The 21946-nt window shown below is 41.8% G+C and overlaps 1 protein-coding gene across 1 annotated transcript in view; it reads left to right on the forward strand.

The window, feature by feature from the left end:
• Nucleotides 1-7775, forward strand: part of THEM4 (thioesterase superfamily member 4) — a 36352-nt gene extending 28577 nt beyond the window's left edge. Inside the window, exons 5-6 of the mRNA XM_046013419.1 lie at nt 2649-2773; nt 7173-7775. Of these exons, the coding sequence (XP_045869375.1) occupies nt 2649-2773; nt 7173-7213 (166 nt within the window). The 3' untranslated portion in view covers nt 7214-7775. The remainder of the gene's footprint in view (nt 1-2648; nt 2774-7172) is intronic.
• Nucleotides 7776-21946: the final 14171 nt, after the last annotated feature.

The raw sequence follows: 21946 nt of genomic DNA on the forward strand, positions 1-21946 counted from the left end.
ATACATATATTTTAGAGAGTGAGAGCAGGTCGGGGAGGTACACAGAGAAAGGGAGAGGAAGAGAATCTCAAGCACACTCCCTGCTGAGTGCCAAGCCCAGTGCAGGGCTTGATCTCACCACCATGAGATCATGACCTGAGCTGAAATCAGGAGTTGGAGACTTAACTAAGCCTCAGGCATCCAAGGATTTTTTTTTCCTTTTTAAGGCTGAATAATGTGCCATCATGTATATATCACATTTTGTTTATCCATTCATCCATCATTGGATAGTTGGGGTGTTGCCACTGCTGACCTATTACAAATAATGCTGTAATGAACATGAATATGCAAATATCTCAGTGAAATCTTGCTTCTAGTTCTTTTGAGTAAGTACCAAACAGTGAGTAGAATTGCTGGATTACATGGTAGCTCTATTTTTAATTTTTTGAGGAAGCACTGTACAAGTTTCCATAACAGCTGCATCATTTTACGTTCCCAACAGGAGCCTACCTTTTTGCTAGCCTGTGTTACCTTGGGTTTTTTGTTTTTGCTTTTGTTGGATAGTAGCCATCCTAATGGTATGAGGTGATACATCATTGTGCTTTGATTTGCATTTTTTTAAAAGATTTTATTTGTTTGAGAGAGCACAAGTAGAGGGTTCAGGTAGAGGGAGAGGAAGAAGCAGACTCCCCACTGAGCAGGGAGCCTGATGCAGGACTTGGTCCCAGGAACTTGCCCTGGGAAGGCAGATGCTTAACCATCTGAGCCACCTGGGCACTGTCCATTGAGTGGTCTTAATGCTCTTAATGAAAATCATTAGACCAAGATGAGAGGGTTTATTTCTGGGCTCTGTTATATTTCATTGGTCTGTATGTCTATCTTTATGCCAGTACCACACTGTTTGATTATTATAGCTTTGTAATGTGTTTTGAAATCCGGAAGTATGAGACTTGGAGCTTGCTTCCCAACCCCTCAACACTGTTTTGGCCATTCAGGGTCCCGTGAGAATCCTATGAATTTTAGGATGGATTTTTCTTTTTCTGCAAAAAATTATGCTACTGGGATTTTCTAAGATTGCATTGAATATGTAAATTGCCTTGCATACTACTGACATCTTACTAGTATTCTAGTCCTTGAACACAGATATTTTTTCCATTTATTTGTGTCTTTAATTTCTTTTAACAGGGCTTTGTAGTTTTCAGTGTACATTTTTTTTTTTTTTGCCTCCTTGGTTATGTTTATTCCTAAGTATTTTATTTTTCTGTTATTTTAAATATATTTCTTTTCTTAATTTTCTTTTCTGATTGTTCACTGTTAATGTATAGAAGTGGAATTGTTGAATAGACGTGACTAGGAGGAAAAGCTTTCAGTCTTTCTTCATGGAGTATGATGTTAGCTGAGGGCTTTTCTTACATGGTTTTTATTATGTTGAGGTAGTTTCCTTTATTACTAGTTGCATTTGAGATTTTTAACTCCTCACCCAAAACTGTCATCATACCTTCTCTTATATAATCCTGTGCTTTACCAACCACCTCTGTATCATTTGAATGAATCAAATGAAAATTAGAATAAATTTGTTAAAATCTACCAAAAAACAAAATGTGATTTTGATAGCAGTTGCATTAACTTAAAAAATTAACTTGGGAAAAATAGTCATCAGTGGTTTTTACATTGACTTTATTTTGTACACTTACATATATACATTTATCTATACATTTATACTTAAATACATTTATAGTGTATATTTTTTATACATTGACATTAAACAAATAGTTTTATACTATTTATACTATAAAATTAGATCCTAGAGATGGTTTTTCTACATAATAAAGAATATATTAAAATATGTTTAAAGTAATAAAAGCAGAATTTGGTTGTTCTATCAGGAGGTTCAGGAAAAGCTAATGGGAGCGAAACCAGGGTGGAGGTAATCACTTGTGATGACTTCCCTTCCACCTGGAGTAGTTCCTTTCCGTGCTGGCACTGTAGGAGCAGAGACCCCCATCCTGCTTCACGTACAGTTCTGCCAAATAACACTTCACCTTTGAAAAGGTACCTCTTTCATCATGGCATTCTGTCTCCAGGATTCCCAAAGGCCACTGTAGCCACTGGTCATGTGTAGCTATTTAAAATGAAATATAAATTTAAATCACAGCAGCCCCTCTTGGGTATTCATTGTAAGGTGGCTACTGTAGTGGACAACTCAGAGGTGGAACATTTCTGTTACTATAGAAAGTTCTCTTGGACGGCCCTGGCTTAGTACATTAAGCTGTTACCTGCGGTTTGTTGTTATTGGGTGTCTTTCTAGTGACAGTCACTCTAAAGGGGATTCGGTGAGAAATTTGGATTATGATAGAAAATGAGACCTCCCATGGCCCTGTTTTCATTTCTTTAAAGGATTCCAGTACCCTTCAGAGTTTGCTCTGGGTCTTCAGATGGGACAGCCTGTGCCATTGAAAAGCTGGAATTCCTGGTAGTCTCTGAAGCTAACATCAAGGGCAGCCTGGGTGCAGCCCAGGGTACGGGTGTCTGATCTGAGAAAGTTCTATCTGACACATGTTAATACTAGTTATCAGAGATTTCCAGCCCTTCACAAGCACTTGGTCATCTCAGTGTTACATAAATTTAATAAAAACAAATTTTGTCTCCTTTCTTTTTTTCTTCTGCAGGCCTATCCCGCTTTGTTCTGTTGTTGTGATAAATAGCCAGCTTGATAAAATCGAAGGAAGGAAACTGTTTGTTTCCTGTAGTGTCCGAAGTGTGGATGAAAAGACCCTATACTCTGAGGCAACAAGTAAGAAACTGCTACTATGTCTTTTTTTGGTTTGGTTTAGATTTCTTGGGTTTTGTGTTTGGGGGACTTGGAAGTGGTTGGGTTTTGTTTTTGGTTTTGTTTTGCTTTGGCTTTATAACCCACAAATGCCCAGAAATTCTCAGTTCCCTATCATGTAAAAATATAAGTTAAAGGTATTCTTAAACACTGGTTGAGAGCTACTTGCCAAAATCTGTCAAAACTACAGAGTCATGGGGCACCTAGGTGGCTCAGTTGTTAAGCGTCTGCCTTCGGCTCAGGTCATGATCCCAGAGTCCTGGGTTCGAGCCCCATGTGGGGCTCCCTGCTCGGTGGGAAGCCTGCTTCTCCTTCTCCCATTCCTCTCTCGCTGTTTTTCTCTCTGTCAAATAAATAAAATCTAAAAACAAAAAACAAAAACAAACACCCCTACAAAGTCATGTACTCTTTTTCACCTATTTCTAGGACTTTATCCCACAGGTGTACTAAAGTGTGCAAAATTACAATGTATATGTTGCTCTACTGTCACAGTAATTGTATTACTCTTGTAGTTATTTGGGAGAGCAAAAGATTGGCAGAACACAGATACCCGTCAGTAGGAGATTGGTTGAGCAACCATTTTTGTGTGTGCTGCAAGAAGTTTTGTGGAATGTTACGGTACCATAAATAATAAGGAAATTCTTTAGATATGGGACTATCTCAATATATATTGAATGAAAACCATAAGATGCAGAACTGTGAATGTGGTATCGTTATCATTAATATAGAAAATGTAGAGACTCTTTGCATTCTCTTACCCTTTTCTTCCTCTTTCCCTTTTACTCCTACCCTCCTTCCTGAATAATTTATTCCAAAAGCCATTAGGTAGAGTGGGCAGGATAGGCTTGGGATTGACCAAAGGCTGCGGCGAGGTATGGCTGTGGTGAGGTTTGGCTATGATGGCTGAGCACCATGTTGGAGCCTGAGTGGAGTGAAGGGCAGGTGGCCCAGTGCAGGGTGTCAGAGCCTTGTGGGATAGTGGCATCTACTCAGGCTGGCTGCGGAGAGGGGAGCCAGGTGCCTTACTGTCAGGAGAAGGGATTTCCAGATACACAAAGAGAATGAACAAAGAGAATGAACCCTGTGGTGTTGGTTGGAATTGAAGGTCTTGGACATGAACATTTTCCTAGTCTCTTGCTCTTAAAAATAACAGTGTGAGTAACTTCATATGTTGTCATTTTACACACATTTTGGCAAGTTAATCTCTAGTGGTGCCAGAGGAGACCATTCTTTGTAGTAACTAGTCTCACAATCTTCTGTCAGCTTGACATTTCAAAGTAAAAAGTGGGAGAGAGGGGGAAATATCTGAATATTCTTGTGTTGCATAGACTTTCAGGAGTGCCACACAAACGTTGGTTTCCTCTGGGAGGAGGACTAGGTAGGTTGGAGGGAGAGGCCACCATAGGCTCTTGTGTGTAGCTTGTAGCATGATTATATCAGTGGATTAGCAGGACAAGAGCTAGGTTTTGTGGCACCTAAAGCTTGCACAGTTTAAAGAATGCAGAATTGGGTACAAATGTGAGTCTTTATTTAAAAAGAGGAAAGAAACTACAGCATTGCTGCTACTGCTGCTGCTGTCTGGACATGCAGGTCCCATCCCTCTGCGGTCTCTCTACGCTGTTCATCACAAGTGCTTCCAGATTGTATCCCTGAGCACTCACGGCCACTCGACTGACTGGGCCTTTGAAAGGGAGGAGCACTTGAAGCCTTACATTCCGTAGCTTCAGCTGGTAGACGAGTTACTTTAGATATCCCGGGCTTTTTGTTTGTCTCTGTTCTGTTTTATTTTTTTTTTTAAGATTTTATTTATTTATTTGACAGATCACAAGTAGGCAGGGAGGCAGGCAGAGAGAGGGGGAAGCAGGCTTCCCGCCTTGCAGAGAGCCCAATGTGGGGCTCAATCCCAGGGTTCCGGGATCATGACCTGAGCCAAAGGCAGAGGCTTAACCCACTGAGCCACCCAGGCACCCCTTTTCTGTTTTATTTTAATGGACCTCAGATGCCCAGATTTGGCTTAATCAGAATCTTTGAGTTAGGACACAGTAGGCATCATTGATGCATGAAACAGTCATCTTTTATTTATTTATTCACTAAAGTATTTTTCAGTTTAGTAAGAAACACCCTGAAAACCTACCATCAGCCAAGAATCAGAATCTTACTATCAGGGCGCCTGGGTGGCTCAGTGGGTTAAGCCACTGCCTTTGGCTCAGGTCATGATCTCAGGGTCCTGGGATCGAGTCCCGCGTCGGGCTCTCTGCTCAGCGGGGAGCCTGCATCCCTCTCCCTCTCTCTGACTGCCTCTCTGCCTACTTGTGATCTCTCTCTCTCTGTCAAATAAATAAATAAAATCTTCAAAAAAAATAAATAAAAAAGAATCTTACTATCATCTTCCTATCTAATTACTTTCCCATCTCATCCTCCTGCTTTCCTGAGGTTTTTGAAGTATAATTAACATAAAATGTTAGGGGCACCTGGGTGGCTCAGGCGTTAAGTGTCTGCCTTCAGCTCAGGTCATGATCCCAGGATGCTGGGATCGAGACCTGATTTCGGGCTCCCTGCTCCTCAGGAAGCCTGTTCTCCCTCTCCCACTCCCCCTGCTTGTGTTCTCTCTCTCTCTGTCAAATAAATTAAAAAAAAAAAAAGTTGGGATACCTGGGTGGCTCAGTTGGTTAAGCGGCTGCCTTCGGCTCAGGTCATGATCCCAGGAGCCTGCTTCTCCCTCTGCCTCTGCCTGCCACTCTGTCTGCCAGTGCTTGCTCGCTCTCTCTCCCTCTCTCTCTCTGACAAGTAAGTAAATAAAATCTTTAAAAAAAAAAAAAAAGTTATATTTGCTTATACCTAATTTTTTATTTTAATAAGTTTTATCAAGAATATATGTGTGTAAGGAATGTACAGTTTAGTTGTTCTGAACTTTGTAAAAAGATCACACTATATGTATTTTTCTGAGAGTTGATTGTCTTTTCATTCAGCTTCACATTACTGAAGTTCATTCTGTTTTTGGCGTGTAGTTTCCTCATTTATCCTACTTAGTGATACTCCATTGTGTTACTATACCACAGTGGATTTATATCCTCTTCTGATGTTGGGCTTTGGACTCTTTTTTATTTTTATTTTATTTTTTTAAAGAGAGGTAGGGGGAGTGAGGGGGGACAGGGTGGGGAGAGAGAATCTTAAGCAGACTCTACACCCAGCCTGGGGCCTGATGTGGGCCTCAATCTCACCACCCTGCGATCATGACCTAAGCCGATTATCAAGAGTTGGTCGACTAACCAGCTGAGCCACCCAGGTCTCCCATGGGCCTTGGACTCGTGAATGGGCTGCTGTGAGCATTCCGGTGGTGTACACAGGCAAGAGCTTGGCATATAGTTAGTAGAATTTCTGGGTTGTAGAGTATGAGAGTGTTCAGCTTCAGAGAGGAAACCAGCTTGTTTTCTAAAGCTGTTAATAAATTATACTCCCACCAGCAATGTATGAGATTCTGTTGATCCCTGTCCTCTCTAGCATTTGGTAAAGTCAGACTTCTGGATTTTTGTCAATGAAATGGTTATAAAATGTTACTTTTGTGTGATCTTGATTTGCATTTTCCTAATCACCCATGAAGATGAGCATTTCATCATATTATTTCTCTACCGTATTCGTTTCCCATTCTGTAAAATTCCTATTGTTCAGCCTCTTCTATTGTTTTTTTTTAACTGATTTATAGGAGTTCTTTCTATGTTTTGTATTAAACTAGTGTTCTTGTTGGACATGCAAACCTCACCTTACAGTATGTAAGTTTTCTTTTATTTGCTCTAAGGTATCTTTTTTATGAATGGAAGTTTTTTTTTTCACGTTAATGTAGTTGTGTTTATTAATTTTTTTTCCTTTACAATTATTCCTTTTTGTGTCTTAATATTTATTCCTCCTTCCCACCCCCTGCCAAGTAGTAGCTGTTTGCAGAAATGATGGGTGAAAGAAACAGGAATAAGATCCTGAATAATTTGAATCCATAGCAAATTTAAAGACTCCATTCCAGGCTGTGGTTTATATGTCCTGTCTCCCTAAAGTTTTCAGTATCAAAGGTTCCCTTTGGCTTAGTTGTAATTTCATCTCCATTCACTTTCCTAACTCTCTCTATGGAAGTGGTAATGAACCATGAAATGACCAAGTGCTCCGGAGAGGACGGTTCCTGGAGGCGCTGTTCTATTGGGATAGTCAAAAGCTGACTCTTAATTTGGCTAAGAAAGGAGAGTAGGTCCAAAGAGGGAAGGAACAAATATGAGCGAAAATCCCTTTTCCTTACATATACATTTCTACTCAGAGAAGTCCCATCCAACTGTAGTCAGCCAACTTATAATTACCTTCTGTTATTTTGTTTGTTTAGGCTTATTTGTAAAACTGGATCCTAAAAAAAGTTCGCCATAGAAGTTACTGGTGCTTTCTGCACCCACCTGCACTGGGCTCTTCTTCTCTCCAGAAGAAGCTGGTGTCTCTGGTCCTGCCCTGCTTACCTGCTTTTGAGGCCCCCAGGGGTTGAAGCCTGCTAATACTGATCCTCCTGAACAAATCTTCAGAATACAACTCCAGGAGCTGTTTCCACCTTCTAAACTCTTTAACACAGAAGGACTCTCTGTGACAGTATCAGCAGTTCTTTGTGTCTCCTCAGAATAAGTTTCTGGTTCTCCTAAATTTGAATGGGCTCCTTAAGGTTTCATAAGCATGATGTCTGCTCCATTGCAGACTGAAGGAAATTCATACTGAAACTCTTACCACAAACTAGAAAATGCCAGAAAACCGAAGAAAGTAGTGTGTGTGTGTGAGAGAGAGAGAGAGACGGCGGGGGGGTGGGTAAATTACAAAGCTAGCTTTATTATATCCAAACAAGTCTTTTTGGCCACAGTAGGAAGCACAGCTAGTTCCTATAGGAATGAATGATAGCCCAACTCTGAATCCTAGGGATTAAACAGCTGTACCATTTTTAACGTTAGCTGTCCTGTTGTGTCTTACCAACAGCATAGTTGATCTTCACTGGAAGGAACCTGTAATTACTTCCCAGGTATTCATCCATTCAGGCTGCTATAACAAAATACGGAACAAAATAACCAATGGAAATTTATTGTTCACAGCTCTTGAACCTAGAAAGTCAAGGATCAAACACCAGCACAGTCACCTGGTGAAGGCTAGCTTACTGGCTTAGAGCTGACGCCTTCTCACTGTGTCCTCACATGGTAGGAAGGGCTAGAGGTTCTCTAGATCCTCTTTTATTAGGACACTAACCACACCTGAGGGTTCCACTTTATTACATATTTCTCTACAGCCCACCTACTGATACCATCACATTGGGTGTTAGGATTTCAAGATATGAAGACAGGGGTGGGAACAAACATTCAGACCTTCACATCAGGGCTCCCATGACAAAGTACCACATATTGGGTGATTTAAAACAACAGAGGAACTCATTGCCTCACAGTTCTGGAACCCAAAATACAAAATCTAGAGTTCTAGAAGGCCAAGCTCCGTCTCAAAGCTCTAGGGAAGGGATTGCTCAAGTCTCTCTCCTAGCTGCTAGTAGCCTCAGCCATTCCTTGGTTTGTAGATGCATCACTCCTGCCTTCCCATCATCTTTCCTCTAGCCAAATTTCCCCTTTTTATAAGGCCACCAGTCATTGGTAGGGCCCACACTAATGACCTTGCTTTAAATTCGATTACCTTGATGAAGATCTAATTTCTGTGGCACCTGGGTGGGTCGGTCAGTTAAGCATTTAACTCTTGGTCTCAGCACAGGTTTTGATCTCAGGGTCATGAGTTCAAGCCCTGCACTGGGGTCGTGGAGCCTACTTTAAAAAACAAAACAAACAAAAAAAAAAAACGAACCCCATTTCCATATATGTTCTCATTATGAGGTAGGGGGATTAGGACTTCAGCATGCCTTTTGGGAGGACATGGTTCACCCCATAACAGAACCTTAAACAAGATGAAAGGTGAAAAAATGAATTGGGAGACTAATGTTCTAGGAAACCTACTTCTAATAGATTGAATAGAATCTACTGCAGACGATAGTTTGGGCTTCAGTTTCTTGCCTTTCTTTTCCCTTATGAAAGTTTAGGTTGAACCGCACAAAATAGCCCTTTTTGAAGGTCAGAATGGTCAAATAAAATTTCCTGTGGCTGAACCTAATGACCTAGGGATAGCCTTGCGGTGCCCTACCCAGTCATCCTTGCACAGCTAAAAGATCAGCCAGGCTCCTCCACTGCTGGAGTGGACTGACCCTGGGATGGCCAAGCCCAAAGAAGATTCCCGTTCCTAAGGCACACCTGCAGTTCCCAGGCTGCAAGAAAGGCCCCAGCAGAAGATAAGGGTCACCATAAGGGTGAGGCTAACAGTTCTTCTTCCTCGAAATCCTGGCAGAGCTTGGGGAGGTGCCTGGCCCGCATCTGTGCAGTTTGCATGTCTGGCAACAGCCTCCCTTCCAGATCTTCAATCTAAATGACACTGGAGCCTGTGGGCTCTTGGCGCCACTCTAATAGCTTCTCGTGGATGGTAGGATGTGTAAAAATGTGAAGCTGAAGGGATGAGCCAACACTGCCATCTAGTTTCACTTGATTAGTAGGAGTTTAGACAGAAGGTACTTCAAAAATCTTATTTGAACAGGCTTGCCAGACGGCTAAAGCATACCAGGCCGTCATCCAAGCTAAAAAGAACCTAACTGAAAGATTCCCAGAGGACCAGTTTTCTTTACTACGTATGTGCATACCTTCCTTCCCATCCACATGTAAGGTTTTCGTCTCACTGTTTGCTGGTGTCTGGGCTGCACTGTACTGCGGGTGTTCTGCCTGCACCTGCACAGGGTCAGCCATGGGAAAGGCTTGGTAGCTGTTTACGCAGGGCCTTCCCACAGCCAGCAAGGGCAAAATGGTTTCCCTGCTACGCAGCAGACTCTTGTTCCTAGGCTTCACCAAGCTTGCCTTCTTGCCTTCATCAGCTTGCATTTTTGATAAATCTGTAAGATAGAGGGCAGGTGGCTTAGGGGGGGAGGTTTCCTGAGAACTGGGCCAGCTCTGCTCAGTCACTAGCTTGCTGTGTAGCTGTTGCTGTGCAGGTATTCCTCCGTGCCCGTTTCCCCTCCTTATCCCGGCCGGTAGGGAACAGTTTGAATAAAGATTGGGAATTGATGTGGGTCAGTGTTAAAATACCCTTGAACTATCAGGGCAAACATAATTAGGCAGCCAGCTTTTGCTCTTAACCCCAGGTTTCTAAATGCCTAGGAAATGCAATAGACGGTCATGTACAGAAGTACATTGAAGGAATTTAAAAAAGAAATTAACTTTTTTTCTCTAGTGGGAAGGAAGTCAAGAAAAACCTATTGTTCTGTCTTAGGATGCAGATGTCCTTCATGTTCTATGTTTCACTTCGCATTTCCTTCTCAAGATGCTGACCTCCTATCATGGAGTCATGAGGCCAAATTACTATTTTATCTAATAACCAGTCATCATGGAACCCTAGGCAAACATCTCTTTCCAATGCCAACCATACAGCATTCTCTGTGGTAGACACAAAATCTCAAGTTTAAATCACTAAAGTCTTGGATTTTATGTTTCAGGAGAATTTAAAATTTCTTTTGATAATAATCTTTGTCACTACGAAGATCAGCTCAGAATTACAGAATTGGCTTATTTTTCTTCGTAGTTATAGATTTAAAATAAGTGAACTGCAGACAAAGATAAGGGGGAAAAACCATAGGCCGATATCCTTTATGAATACAGGTGCAAAATTTTTCAACAAAAGACAAATCCAACAGCACATTTATTTTTTTAAAGATTGATTGATTGATTGATTGATTTTAGAGGAAAAGAGGAGGGGAAGGGCAGAGGGAGAGAGAGAATCTCCAGCAGACTCAGCTGAGCAAAGAATCTGAGTTGGGGCTCAATCCCAGGACCCTGAGATGACCTGAGCTGAAATCAAGAGCTGGACATCCAACCGACTGAGCCACCGAAGCCCACCTCCCCCAACAGCACATTTAGAAGATTAAACACCATGACCAAGTGGAATTTATCACAGAAATACAAGGGTAGTTCAAAAGAAAATAATGTAATATACCATGTTAATAGAACAAAGGAGTAAAACCACATGATCAATTGATGGGAAAAAGGCACTTGACAAAATTCAATGCCCTATCATGAAGAAACACTCAAGAAAACTAGGGATACTTTCAGAACATAATAAAAGGGCATCTATGGAAAACCCATAGCTAGCATACTTGGTGAAAGACTGAAAGCTTCCCTGTGAAGATCAGGAACAAGATAAGGATTCAATATGCAGCCATCAAAAAAAAGTGAAATCTTACTGTTTGCACTGATGTGGATGGAACTAGAGGGTATTATGCGAAGTGAAATAAGTCAATCAGAGACAATTATCTCACTGATACATGGAATTTATTTTTTATTATATGGAATTTTTTTAAAAAAGGATCATAGGGGAAAAGAAAAACAAGATGAAACTAGAGAGGGAGACAAACCAAAAGAGACTCTTAATCATAGGAAACAAACAGGGTTGCTGGAGGGGAGTGGGGGAATGGGGTAACTGGGTGATAGCCATTAAGGAGGGCGTGTGATATAACAAGCACTGGATGCTACATAAGACTGATGAGTCAGACCTGTACCTCTGAAACCAGTAATACATTATATGTTAATTAACTGAATTAAAATTTTTAAAAAATTTTTTAAAGGATTTGTAAGTTTACTACTGCTATTCAACATAGTATTGAAAGTCTTGGCAGAGCATTTGAGCAACAAAAAGAAAAAGCACCCACATTGGAAAGAAGTAAAACTATTTCCAGGTGACATAATTCCATACGTAGAGAATACCAAAGAATCCACCAAAAAACCACTAGAGCTAATGAGTGAATTCAGCAAAGTTGCAGGGTACAAAGACTTCATAAAAATTCAGAACTTTTATCCATCAAAAGTTACCAGGAAAGTGAAAATATGACCTACAGAATGAGAGAAGGGATTTGCAAATCATTTATATGATAATGGGTTTAGTATCCAGAATATAGAATTCTTAACAACCTAACAAGAACCCAATTTAAAAATGAGCAAAGGCAGGGTTGGGGTGGGGGGGTGGTCCCTGGATGGCTCTGTTGGTTAAGCAGCTGGCTCTTGATTTCAGCTCAGGTCTTGATCTCAGGGTCATGGGGTTGAGCCCTGCACCGAGCTCACATTCAGCAGGGAGTCTTCTTGAGGATTCTTCCTCTCTCTCTGCTCCTACCCCCTGCTCACACTCTCTCCAAAATAAATAAATCTTTAAAAATTTTAAAAAGGGGGGCGCCTGGGTGGCTCAGTGGATTAAGCCGCTGCCTTCGGCTCAGGTCATGATCTCAGGGTCCTGGGATCGAGCCCCGCATGGGGCTCTCTGCTCCGCCGGGAGACTGTTCCTCCTCTCTCTCTGCCTGCCTCTCTGCCTACTTGTGATCTCTCTCTCTGTCAAATAAATAAATAAAATCTTTTTAAGGGTAAAGGATCTGAATAGACCTTTCTCCAAAGAAGAGAGAGAAAATGCCAGTCAGCATGTGAAAAGGTGTTCAACATATTGGTTATTAAGGAAGTGCACATCAGAACCACAATGAAATACCACTTCACAGTCACTGAGACGGAGATATATATGTATAGATACACACACATATATAGGTATTTTTTATGGAAATGAAAGTAAGAATGTGGAGAAATGAGAACTCTTCTACATTGCTGCTCATAATTATAAAATGGTGCGGCTACTACTAGAAAACAGTTTGGTAGTTCTTCAAAAGGCTAAACATAGAATTACCATGTTAAAAAAAAATTACCATGTGACTGAACAATTCTAATCCAAGAAAAATGAAAACACCCCCATACAGAAACCTGTACACAGATCTTAATAGTAGCATTATTCATCCCAAATGCAGTGGAAGAGCGGATAAACAGATTGAGGTATATCCATACAGTGGAATATAGCCATAAAAAGGAATGAAATACTGAGACATACTACAACTTGAAGGAACCTCAAAAACATGCTAAATGAGGGGTGCCTGAATGACTCAGTGGGTTAAAGCCTCTGCCTTCAGCTCAGGTCATCATGTCAGGGTCCTGGGATGGAGTCCAGCATCCGGCATCAGACTCTCTGCTCAGCAGGAAGCCTGCATCCTCCTCCCCCTCTGCCTGCTTCTCTGCTTGTGATCTCTCTCTGTCAAAAAAATAAATATTTTTTAAAATGCTAAATGAAAAGTTAATATGCAGAACAGGAAGATCCGCAGAGCCAAAGTAAGTTAGTGGTTGCCAGAGAATCGGGGAGGAGAGAACAGTGTGTGATTACTGCTGAGGTGATGAAAAAATTTTAAAACTAGAGAGAGGTGGTTGTACAACTGTGAATGTACTAAATACCCTGAGTCATACATTTTAAAATAGTTAATTTTATGCTACATGAATTTCATCTTGATTAAAACACACATGCACAAGGAGGTATCTCTTCACACCACCAGGATGGCCATGTGTCTATCTTGTCTGTTTTAAGAAAGAAAAAGAAGTGTTGGAAAAGATGTGGAGAAATTGTAACCCTCATATGATGCAGGTGAGTCTCTCTTTTCAAATTCCTGTGGGTAAATACCTATAGGTGGAATTGCTGGTTCATATGGTAATTCTGTTGAGTTTCTTGAACTGCCAAACTGTTTTCCATAATGGTTGCACCGTTTTACATCCCACTAGCATCATGTCAGGGTTACAATTTTTCCACATCTTTCCCAACACTTAGTTTTTTTTTTTTTTTCTTTCTTAAAAAAAAAAAATGGGGCGCCTGGGTGGCTCAGTAGGTTAAAGCCTCTGCCTTCGGCTTTGGCCATGATCTCGGGGTCCTGGGATCAAGCCCCACATCAGGCTCCCTGCTCAGCGGGGAGCCTGCTTCCTCCTCTCTCTCTGCCTGCCTCTCTGCCTACTTGTGATCTCTATCTGTCAAATAAATAAATAAAATCTTAAAAAAAAAAAATCAGGGCACCTGGGTGGCTCAGTGGGTTAAAGCCTCTGCCTTCTGCTCAGGTCATGATCCCAGGGTCCTGGAATCAAGCCCTGCATGAGGCTCTCTGCTCAGCGGGGAGCCTGTTTCCCTGCCTGCTTCTCTGCCTACTTGCGATCTCTGTCTGTCAAATAAATAAATAAAATCTTTTTTTAAATAAATAAATCTGTATCTATATATTTATATATACATACATGCATGTGTGTATGTATATATGGCCATCCCAGTAGATGTGAAGAGAAACCTCTTTGTGCATGTGTGTTTTAATCAAGATGAAAGTCACATAGCATAAAATTAACTTTTAAAATGTATGACTCAGGATGCCTGGGTGGCACAGTCATTAAGTGTCTGCTCTCAGGTCAGGTCATGATCTCAGTGTCCTGGGATCGAGCCCTACCTCGGGCTCCCTGCTCCACGTAAAGCCTGCTTCTCCTTCTCCCACTCCCCATGCTTTTATTCTCTCTCTCTCTCTCTCTCTCTCTCTCTGTTAAATAAATGAAATCTTTGAAAAATAAAATAAAATGTATGACTCAGGGCATTTAGTACATTTCCAGTGTTGTACAACAACCACGTCTCCCTAGTTTCAAAATTTCGTCACCCCAGATGACAGCCCCATTAGTAGTCACACCCTGTTCTCTCCTCCCACATTCCCTGGCAACCCACAGGAATTAAGAAGAGAGACTCACGTGCAGCTCAGGTCGCGATCCCGGGGTCCTGGGTTCAAGCTCCATGTCCGGCTCCCTGCTCAGCAGAGAGCCTGCTTCTCCCTCGCCCTCTGCTGCTCCCCGCTACTCATGCTCTCTCTCTCAAATAAATAAAATCTTTTTTTTAAAAGATCTTATTTATTTATTTGACAAAGATCACAAGTAGGCAGAGAGGCAGGCAGAGAGAGAGAGGCGGAAGCAGGCTTCCCGCCAATCAGGGAGCCCCACGTGGGGCTCGATCCCACGACCCTGAGATCATGACCTGAGCCAAAGTCAGAGGCTTTAACCCACTGAGCCACCCAGGTGCCCCTCAGATAAAATCTTAAAAAAAGAAAAGATAGATACTTGGATGCCAGTGTTCATTAACATATTATTCATAGTGGCCAAAAGGTAGAAACAACTCGAGTGTCCATCAACAGATGGATGGATGAACAAATACGGTATATACATATAAAAGAATACTATTAGCCATTTTTATGGAAATTCTGACATGAATGAACCTTGAAAGCATTATGCTAAGTGAAATAAGCCAGACACCAAAGGACAAATATTGTGTGATTCCACTTGTATGAAATATCTAGAATAAGCAAATTTATTCACAAAGTAGATTACAGGTTATCAGAGGCTTGGGGGGAGCTGAGAATGAGGGGTTACCGCATAATGGATACAGTTTCTGTTCCAGGTGTTGAAAATTTGGGAAATAGTTTTACATTTCATGTGCACAACATCATAAATGCAATTAATGCCACTGAATTGTACACTTGAACATGGTTTAAATGGCTGATTCTGTATTATATACTTTTCCCACAACTTGTTGCATAAATGTTTTTATCTCTTTAAAGTTTTTATAAATTTTATTTTTTCAATTACGTTTATTTAAATTCCAGTTAGTTAATGTACAGTGTAATATTAGTTTCGGGTATAGAATTTAGTCACAACACCCAGTGCTCATAGCAACAAGTGCTATCCTTTTTTTTTTTTTTTTTTTTTTTAAGAGAAGGAAGTAGTGGGGAGGGGCAGAGGGAAAGGGAGAGAGAATCTTAAACAGACTCCATGTCTAGTGTGGAGCCTGACGTGGCTTGATCTCACGATGATTGTGACTTGAGCTGAAATCAAGAGTTAGATTCCTAACCAGCTAAGCCACCCAGGGACCCCTACAAGTGCCCTCCTAATCCATCACCCATTTAACCCATCCCCCCACCCAGGAGTACATTTATGATGAGTGCTGAATAATGTATAAATTGTTGAATCACTATATTGTACACCGAAACTAATATAACACTGTATGTTAACTATACTACATCTTAATTCCATTCCCCTTGAGTGTGGGTGGGACTTAATGGCACATCTAACAAATAAAAAGCTAACATCTTGGGGCACCTGGGTGGCACAATTGGTTGGGCATCTGCCTTCAGCTTAGGTCGTGATCCTGGGGTCCTGGGGTGGAGCCACATCAGGGCTTCCTGCTCAACTGAGGGTCTGCTTCTCCCTCGCCCTCAGCCCCTCCTCCCTGTTTGTTTATTCTATCTCTATAAAATAAATAAAAATCTTTAAAAGAAAAAAAAGCTTACATCTTTATATCTTGAATCCTCCCTCTCCCCATCCCTATCTCTCTCTTTCTCTCCCCACCCCTTCCTCCTCCCCCTTCCTTTTTCCCTCTCCCCATCCGATCTCTCTCTCCACCCCACCCACCAGGTTGACTGAAACCTCCCGAGAAATGGGACCACAACTACAGAGTTAACACACTTCCAAATTCCTCACCCTCTGAAATGATATGAGATAAATGTTATTTTGAGCTAAAATTTTAGGTAATTTATAATGTAGCAGTAGACAATTGATAGAGAATTAGGTGAATTAATGCTAGTGGCACAGATGATCCTAAACTAGATAATGATAGGGGAAATACTTTCTGAATTTTTAGAAAAATTTTTATGTAGCAAGTTTTCAGTTCTAATTAATAGACTGATATTAGGAGGAGTGAGTGATTTCCTGAGTGTACATTGTATTTCTCTGTAATAAAAGCCTGGGGGTGATGTTGATACAAAAATAGGGGTTAAGTCAAGAAATGGGCAGAAGATATGAACAGACATGTCTGCAAAGAAGACATACAAATGGCCAACAGACACATGAAAAAAAATGCTCAAAATCACTTGGCATCAGGGAAATACAGATTAAAACCACAATGAGATACCACCTTACACCAGTCAGAATGGCTAAAATTAACAAGTCAGGAAACAACAGATGTTGGCAAGGATGCAGAGAAAGGGGAACCCTCCTACACTCTTGGTGGGAATGCAAACTGGTGCAGCCATTCTGGAAAACAGTATGGAGGTTCCTCAAAAAGTTAAAAATAGAGCTACCTATGGCCCAGCAATTGCACTACTAGGTATTTACCCCAAAGGTACAAATGTAGTGATCCGAAGGGGCACCTGCACCCCAATGTTTATAGCAGCATTGTCCACAATAACTAAACTATGGAAAGAGACCAAATGTCCATCAACAGAAGAATGGATAAAGAAGACATGAGGTATATGTTGGAATATTACTCGGCCATCAAAAAGTGAAATCTTGCCAATTGCAACGACATGGATGGAATTAGAGGGTATTATGCAAAGTGAAATAAGTCAATCAGAGAGACATTATCATGTGATTTTACTCAAATGTGGAATTTGAGAAAACAGGATCATAGGGGAAGAGAAGGAAAAATAAGATGAAATCATAAGAGACTCTTAACTATAGGAAGCAAACTGAGGGTTGCTGGAGGGAAGGGTGGGTTGGGGAAGGGGGTAACTGGGTGATGGGCATTAAGGAGATCATGTGATGTGATGAGCACTGGGTGTTAAATGCAACTGGTGAATCACTAAACTCTACCTCTGAAACTGATACACTATATGTTAATTAATTGAATTTAAATTTTAAAAAATAGGGGTTAAATACTGGCAAATAAATCACAGAGTGGAAGACCAAGAGTTCATGATATATTTTTTTATTAATATATAATGCATTATTGGCTTCAGGGGTAGAGGTCTGTGAATCATCAGTCTTATACAATTCACAGCACTCACCATAGCACATATCCTCCCCAATGTCCATAACCCAGTCACCCTATCCTCCCCCCACACCTCCAGCAACCCTCAGTTTGTTTCCTAAGATTAAGAGTCTCTTATGGTTTGTCTCCCTCCCCAGTCCCATCTTGTGAGTTCATGATATTTTTAAAAATAATATAAAACTAGGATTGAGGCTCCCAGTGCCAGTACTGAGTTTTAAAATTTAGTTTCTTAAGAGACAACTTAATATAATAGAAATCTCAAATATTTAATTGCTGAATACACAAATTCTTACAAAGCTCCTATTAAAAATATAGCTTAAATATTTTGAAGTGTCATAAGTTCTAATTCAAAATAAAATATGGAAATGTTAGGGAAATAAACCCAGAGTATAAACCCAACAATGGAAAATCACTTTAAGCAAGTTTTAAAAAACCAAAGGAACACTACAATAGTTAAAAGTGATTGAATCTGTAGAAGTGGAAAACGGAGCAGTGTGAAGGGAATATGATGTTTTTAATAATAAACCTTATTTCGGGGGGTTCTGGGTGGCTTAGTCAGTTAAGCATCCGACTCTTGATTTTGGCTCAGATCATGATCTTAGGGTCATGGGATCAAGCCCCACGTCAGGCTCTGGGCTCAGCACAGAGTCTGCTTGTCCCTCTCCCTCGGCTCCTCCCCACTCTCACTCTCTCACTCTGTCACACACACTCTGTCTCAAATAAATACAATCTTTTAAAAAAAATTTACTTCCATAAAGTTTAACCTTAAACTCTATGCAAGAAATTACTTTGATGGGGCACCTGGGTGGCTCAGTGGCTTAAGCCTCTGCCTTCAGCTCAAGTCATGATCCCAGGGTACTGGGATCGAGCCCCTCATCAGCCCATCTGTTCAGCAGGGGGCCTGCTTCCTCCTCCCTCTCTGCCTACTTGTGATCTCTCTCTCTCTGTCAAATAAATACATAAAATCTTAAAAAAAAAGAAAAAGAAGAAGAAGAAGAAATTACTTTGATAAAATAGAAGTTGGATTTTTTTTAAAGATTTTATTTATTTATTTGACAGAGAGAGATCACAAGTAGGCAGAGAGGCAGGCAGAGAGAGTGAGAGGGAAGCAGGCTCCCTGCCGAGCAGAGAGCCCGATGCAGGACTCTATACCGGGACCCCCCGAGATCATGACCTGAGCCGCAGGCAGCAGCTTAAACCACTGAGCCACCCAGGCGCCCAGAAGTTGGATTTTTTAAATAGAGCATACCTGGGGCACCTGAGTGGCTCAGTCATTTAAGCATCTGGCTCAGGTCTTGATCCCAGAGTCTTGGGACTGAGCCCCACATCGACCTCCCTGCTCAGTGGGAAGCCTGCTTCTCCCTCTCCTTCTTCCCCTCCCCCACTTGTGCTCTATCACACTCTCTCTCTCTGTTAAATAAATTGATTTTTAAAAAAATTTTTTTTAAATAAGGCATACCTCATAAGGATATGAGGCTTAAAACAGCAAATCCATGCACAGCATTTAGTATGATGCAGAGAAAGAGTTCAGTAAAAATGTGTATGAATTCCCAGGTAGAGAAGTGATTTGAATAAGACACCCTTGCCCTTAAAAAGACGACAAAACTTTTTGAAATTTGGCTTCTGCTGGCTAGGGCTGGGCTCTGTGCTCATCTAAGGAGACGTTTACACAGTAATTTATGGCCTCTGGCTGGTGGAAGAGCTTGGTAACTTTAGGTCCTCTTACCAGTAGCTTCTCATCTGCCCAGGTTTCCTCAAAAGAGAAGTCTTCTGGTAGCCCACGATCTGTCAGCATCTGTCAGGGTCTGTCAGTCAGGGTCTGTCAGGCTCTGTCAGTCAAGGTCTGTCAGGGTCTGTCACAGGGAAAGAAAGTCAGAGGCTACTCTTCAGAGTCTGACAGCCTAGCTTCACATCCTGACTGTGCCTTGGAGCAAGTTAGGTAATTTTAGTCCCTAGTTTTTATTGTATGGGGAATTGAGTAAATGAATGTAAAATGCATGTTTGCTGTTACTGTCACTCTCCTCTTCGCCCACATTGGTTGGGAGCCATGTCAGCACACTACTGAGCCCACAGGATGCAGCAATGTGTGAAGTATTTAGAGTTTAAATGTTAAATAAGCATAGCTATAGTCCAGGAACCATATATATAGTCTCATATAACTTATATGAGATAAACTCAACCTACAATTAATGGAGAAGTGCCTGGTGAGTTAATATAGCAAAACATCTTTTGAAGAGGATTAGCCATTTCTGATTGACATGTCACCCCATTTCTGACTCTACTAGTAGAATCTTGTCAGACTGGCAGAGGGACGGGTGGAACCAAATCATCCTTCTTTCCACCCCCTCACAAACTCTTCCCCTTCAACTACTAATAACATGTGAAGCCCAGAGTCTGTGAGGAGGTAGGGAGATAATTGCATAAGGATCCTGGGACCTTTCTAAGAGTCAAAGTGTTTTAATCATGTCTGGAGGGACCCGGGTGGGGGAGTAAGGTGCAGTAGGAGGCAGGAGGGCAGAAAGAGGCAGAAGTCGTGGGCAAGAGTTGGAAGGGGTATGAGATGGCTGGACTCTAGAGTTGGCTCCTTTCAGCCCTTTGGGTGCCAGAATCTGCAGACCCAGAAGTGGTCACATCCGGGACCCCTGCTAAAGAACAGTGTCTATCTGTAATTTACCCTTAGAGCACAGTGGGAACCCAGGCCCAGGTGGCAGGAACACAAAGAAGTGAGCCTCACTCTGGGAAAACAACTTCTTGCCATCCTCCCCTCAGAAAGCAGTGGTGGCTCTCACCATGAAAGCAAGATTGCCTAGGTAACTCCTAGTAACCGTGGAAGAAAGACAAGGTTGGTGGGGGGGACATGTCTCAGTCACTACAGTGAACTAAGGGTCAACTGGAGAAATAGCAGAGCACCGCCACAGAGATAGGCTCCCTCAGCATCCCTACGCCGTGTTTGCTATCCCTACCCCATGCTGTTAGAACTAGCATTAAACACTCTGACTAGTGTGTGCACAATTATAAATGTGAAGGTCCCAGCTAGCTCCCCGGGGAAAACTGTGGCCAGTCTTGAACTGTGACAGTCCACCCTCCTGTAAACCGTTTTCTGCCCTCAGCCTTGTGCTTCCACAGCATGGCAATCTTGGCAAGGACAGAAAGGGAGAGGGGAGGAAAGGGACCCAAACCCGAGGGCTATCAACTTCAAGGCTGCAGCAATCTACACTGACCTTAAGAATCTTCTTTCTCGGGTGCCTGGGTGGCTCAGTGGGTTAAGCCTCTGCTTCAGCTCAGGTCATGATCTCAGGGTCCTGGGATCAAGGACCACGTCGGGCTCTCTGCTCAGCAGGGAGCCTGCTTCCCCCTCTCTCTCTGCCTGCCTCTCTGCCTACTTGTGACCTCTCTGTCAAATAAATTTAAAAAAAAAAAATCTTGAAAAAAAAAGAGAACCTTCTTTCTCGGGGTGCCTGGGTGACTCAGTCAGTTGAGCATCTGCCTTCCACTCGGTCCTGATCCCAGGATGCTGGGATCAAGCCCTGCATCAGGCTCCCTGCTAAGCAGAGAGCCTGCATCTCCGTCTCCCTCTGCCTGCCGCTAAGCCTACTTGTGCTCTCTCTCTCTGTGTGTCAAATAAAGAAGCAAAATCTTTAAAAAAAAATTTAAAAAAAGGAATCTTCTTTCTCAGAACCTCAGAACCTTCTTTCTCAGAACCTTCTTTCTCAGAACCTCAGAACTTGTAAAATAGAATTTTACAAGACCTTTGCCCTCATTGGCTGACGGTGTCTTGATTTGCCCCTGGGAGAAGCAGTGTTAGAGATGGTGTGCACAGGTTGTTTACAGAGGCTGTATCCTTGCGTGAATGAAACAAAGACAAATTGGCCCATAGGGCTTCTCTGGAGTGGTTCAAGCCTACAACAGTCTAGGAAGTATTTTTTAAAAAGGGGGGGAGGGATAGCTATTGCCTAAAATTACAAGTTTCCAGTCATTGTGTAAACACATTATTGCCTTACCTCCTTTACTTCTTATCGTACCTGTGAGCAAACTGTGTGAGGTTAAGTAAATTTCCCAAAATCACACAGCCACCTCATGAAGTAGGAACTCTTGATTGTTCCCATTTTACAGATGGGGAGGCTGAGGCAAACCTGGGATTTGCATCTGTCATTCTAACTCCAGATCTCAAGACTCCACCACCAGGATTTACTGTCCTCCTCTTGTTACAAACCCAGGCAAGTGTGTAAGTATGATGCACAGAGATCCACAAGGAGGCAAAGGTGGAACGGACATTTCCTTTATCACTGATTTCAGGCCAGAATTTACAAACTTGAATTTTAAAAACTTTCTACTTTATAAAGAATGATACTCCAATCAAGAAAT

This window comes from Meles meles, chromosome 1 (assembly GCF_922984935.1).
Source record: "Meles meles chromosome 1, mMelMel3.1 paternal haplotype, whole genome shotgun sequence".
Taxonomy (NCBI): Eukaryota; Metazoa; Chordata; class Mammalia; order Carnivora; family Mustelidae; genus Meles; species Meles meles.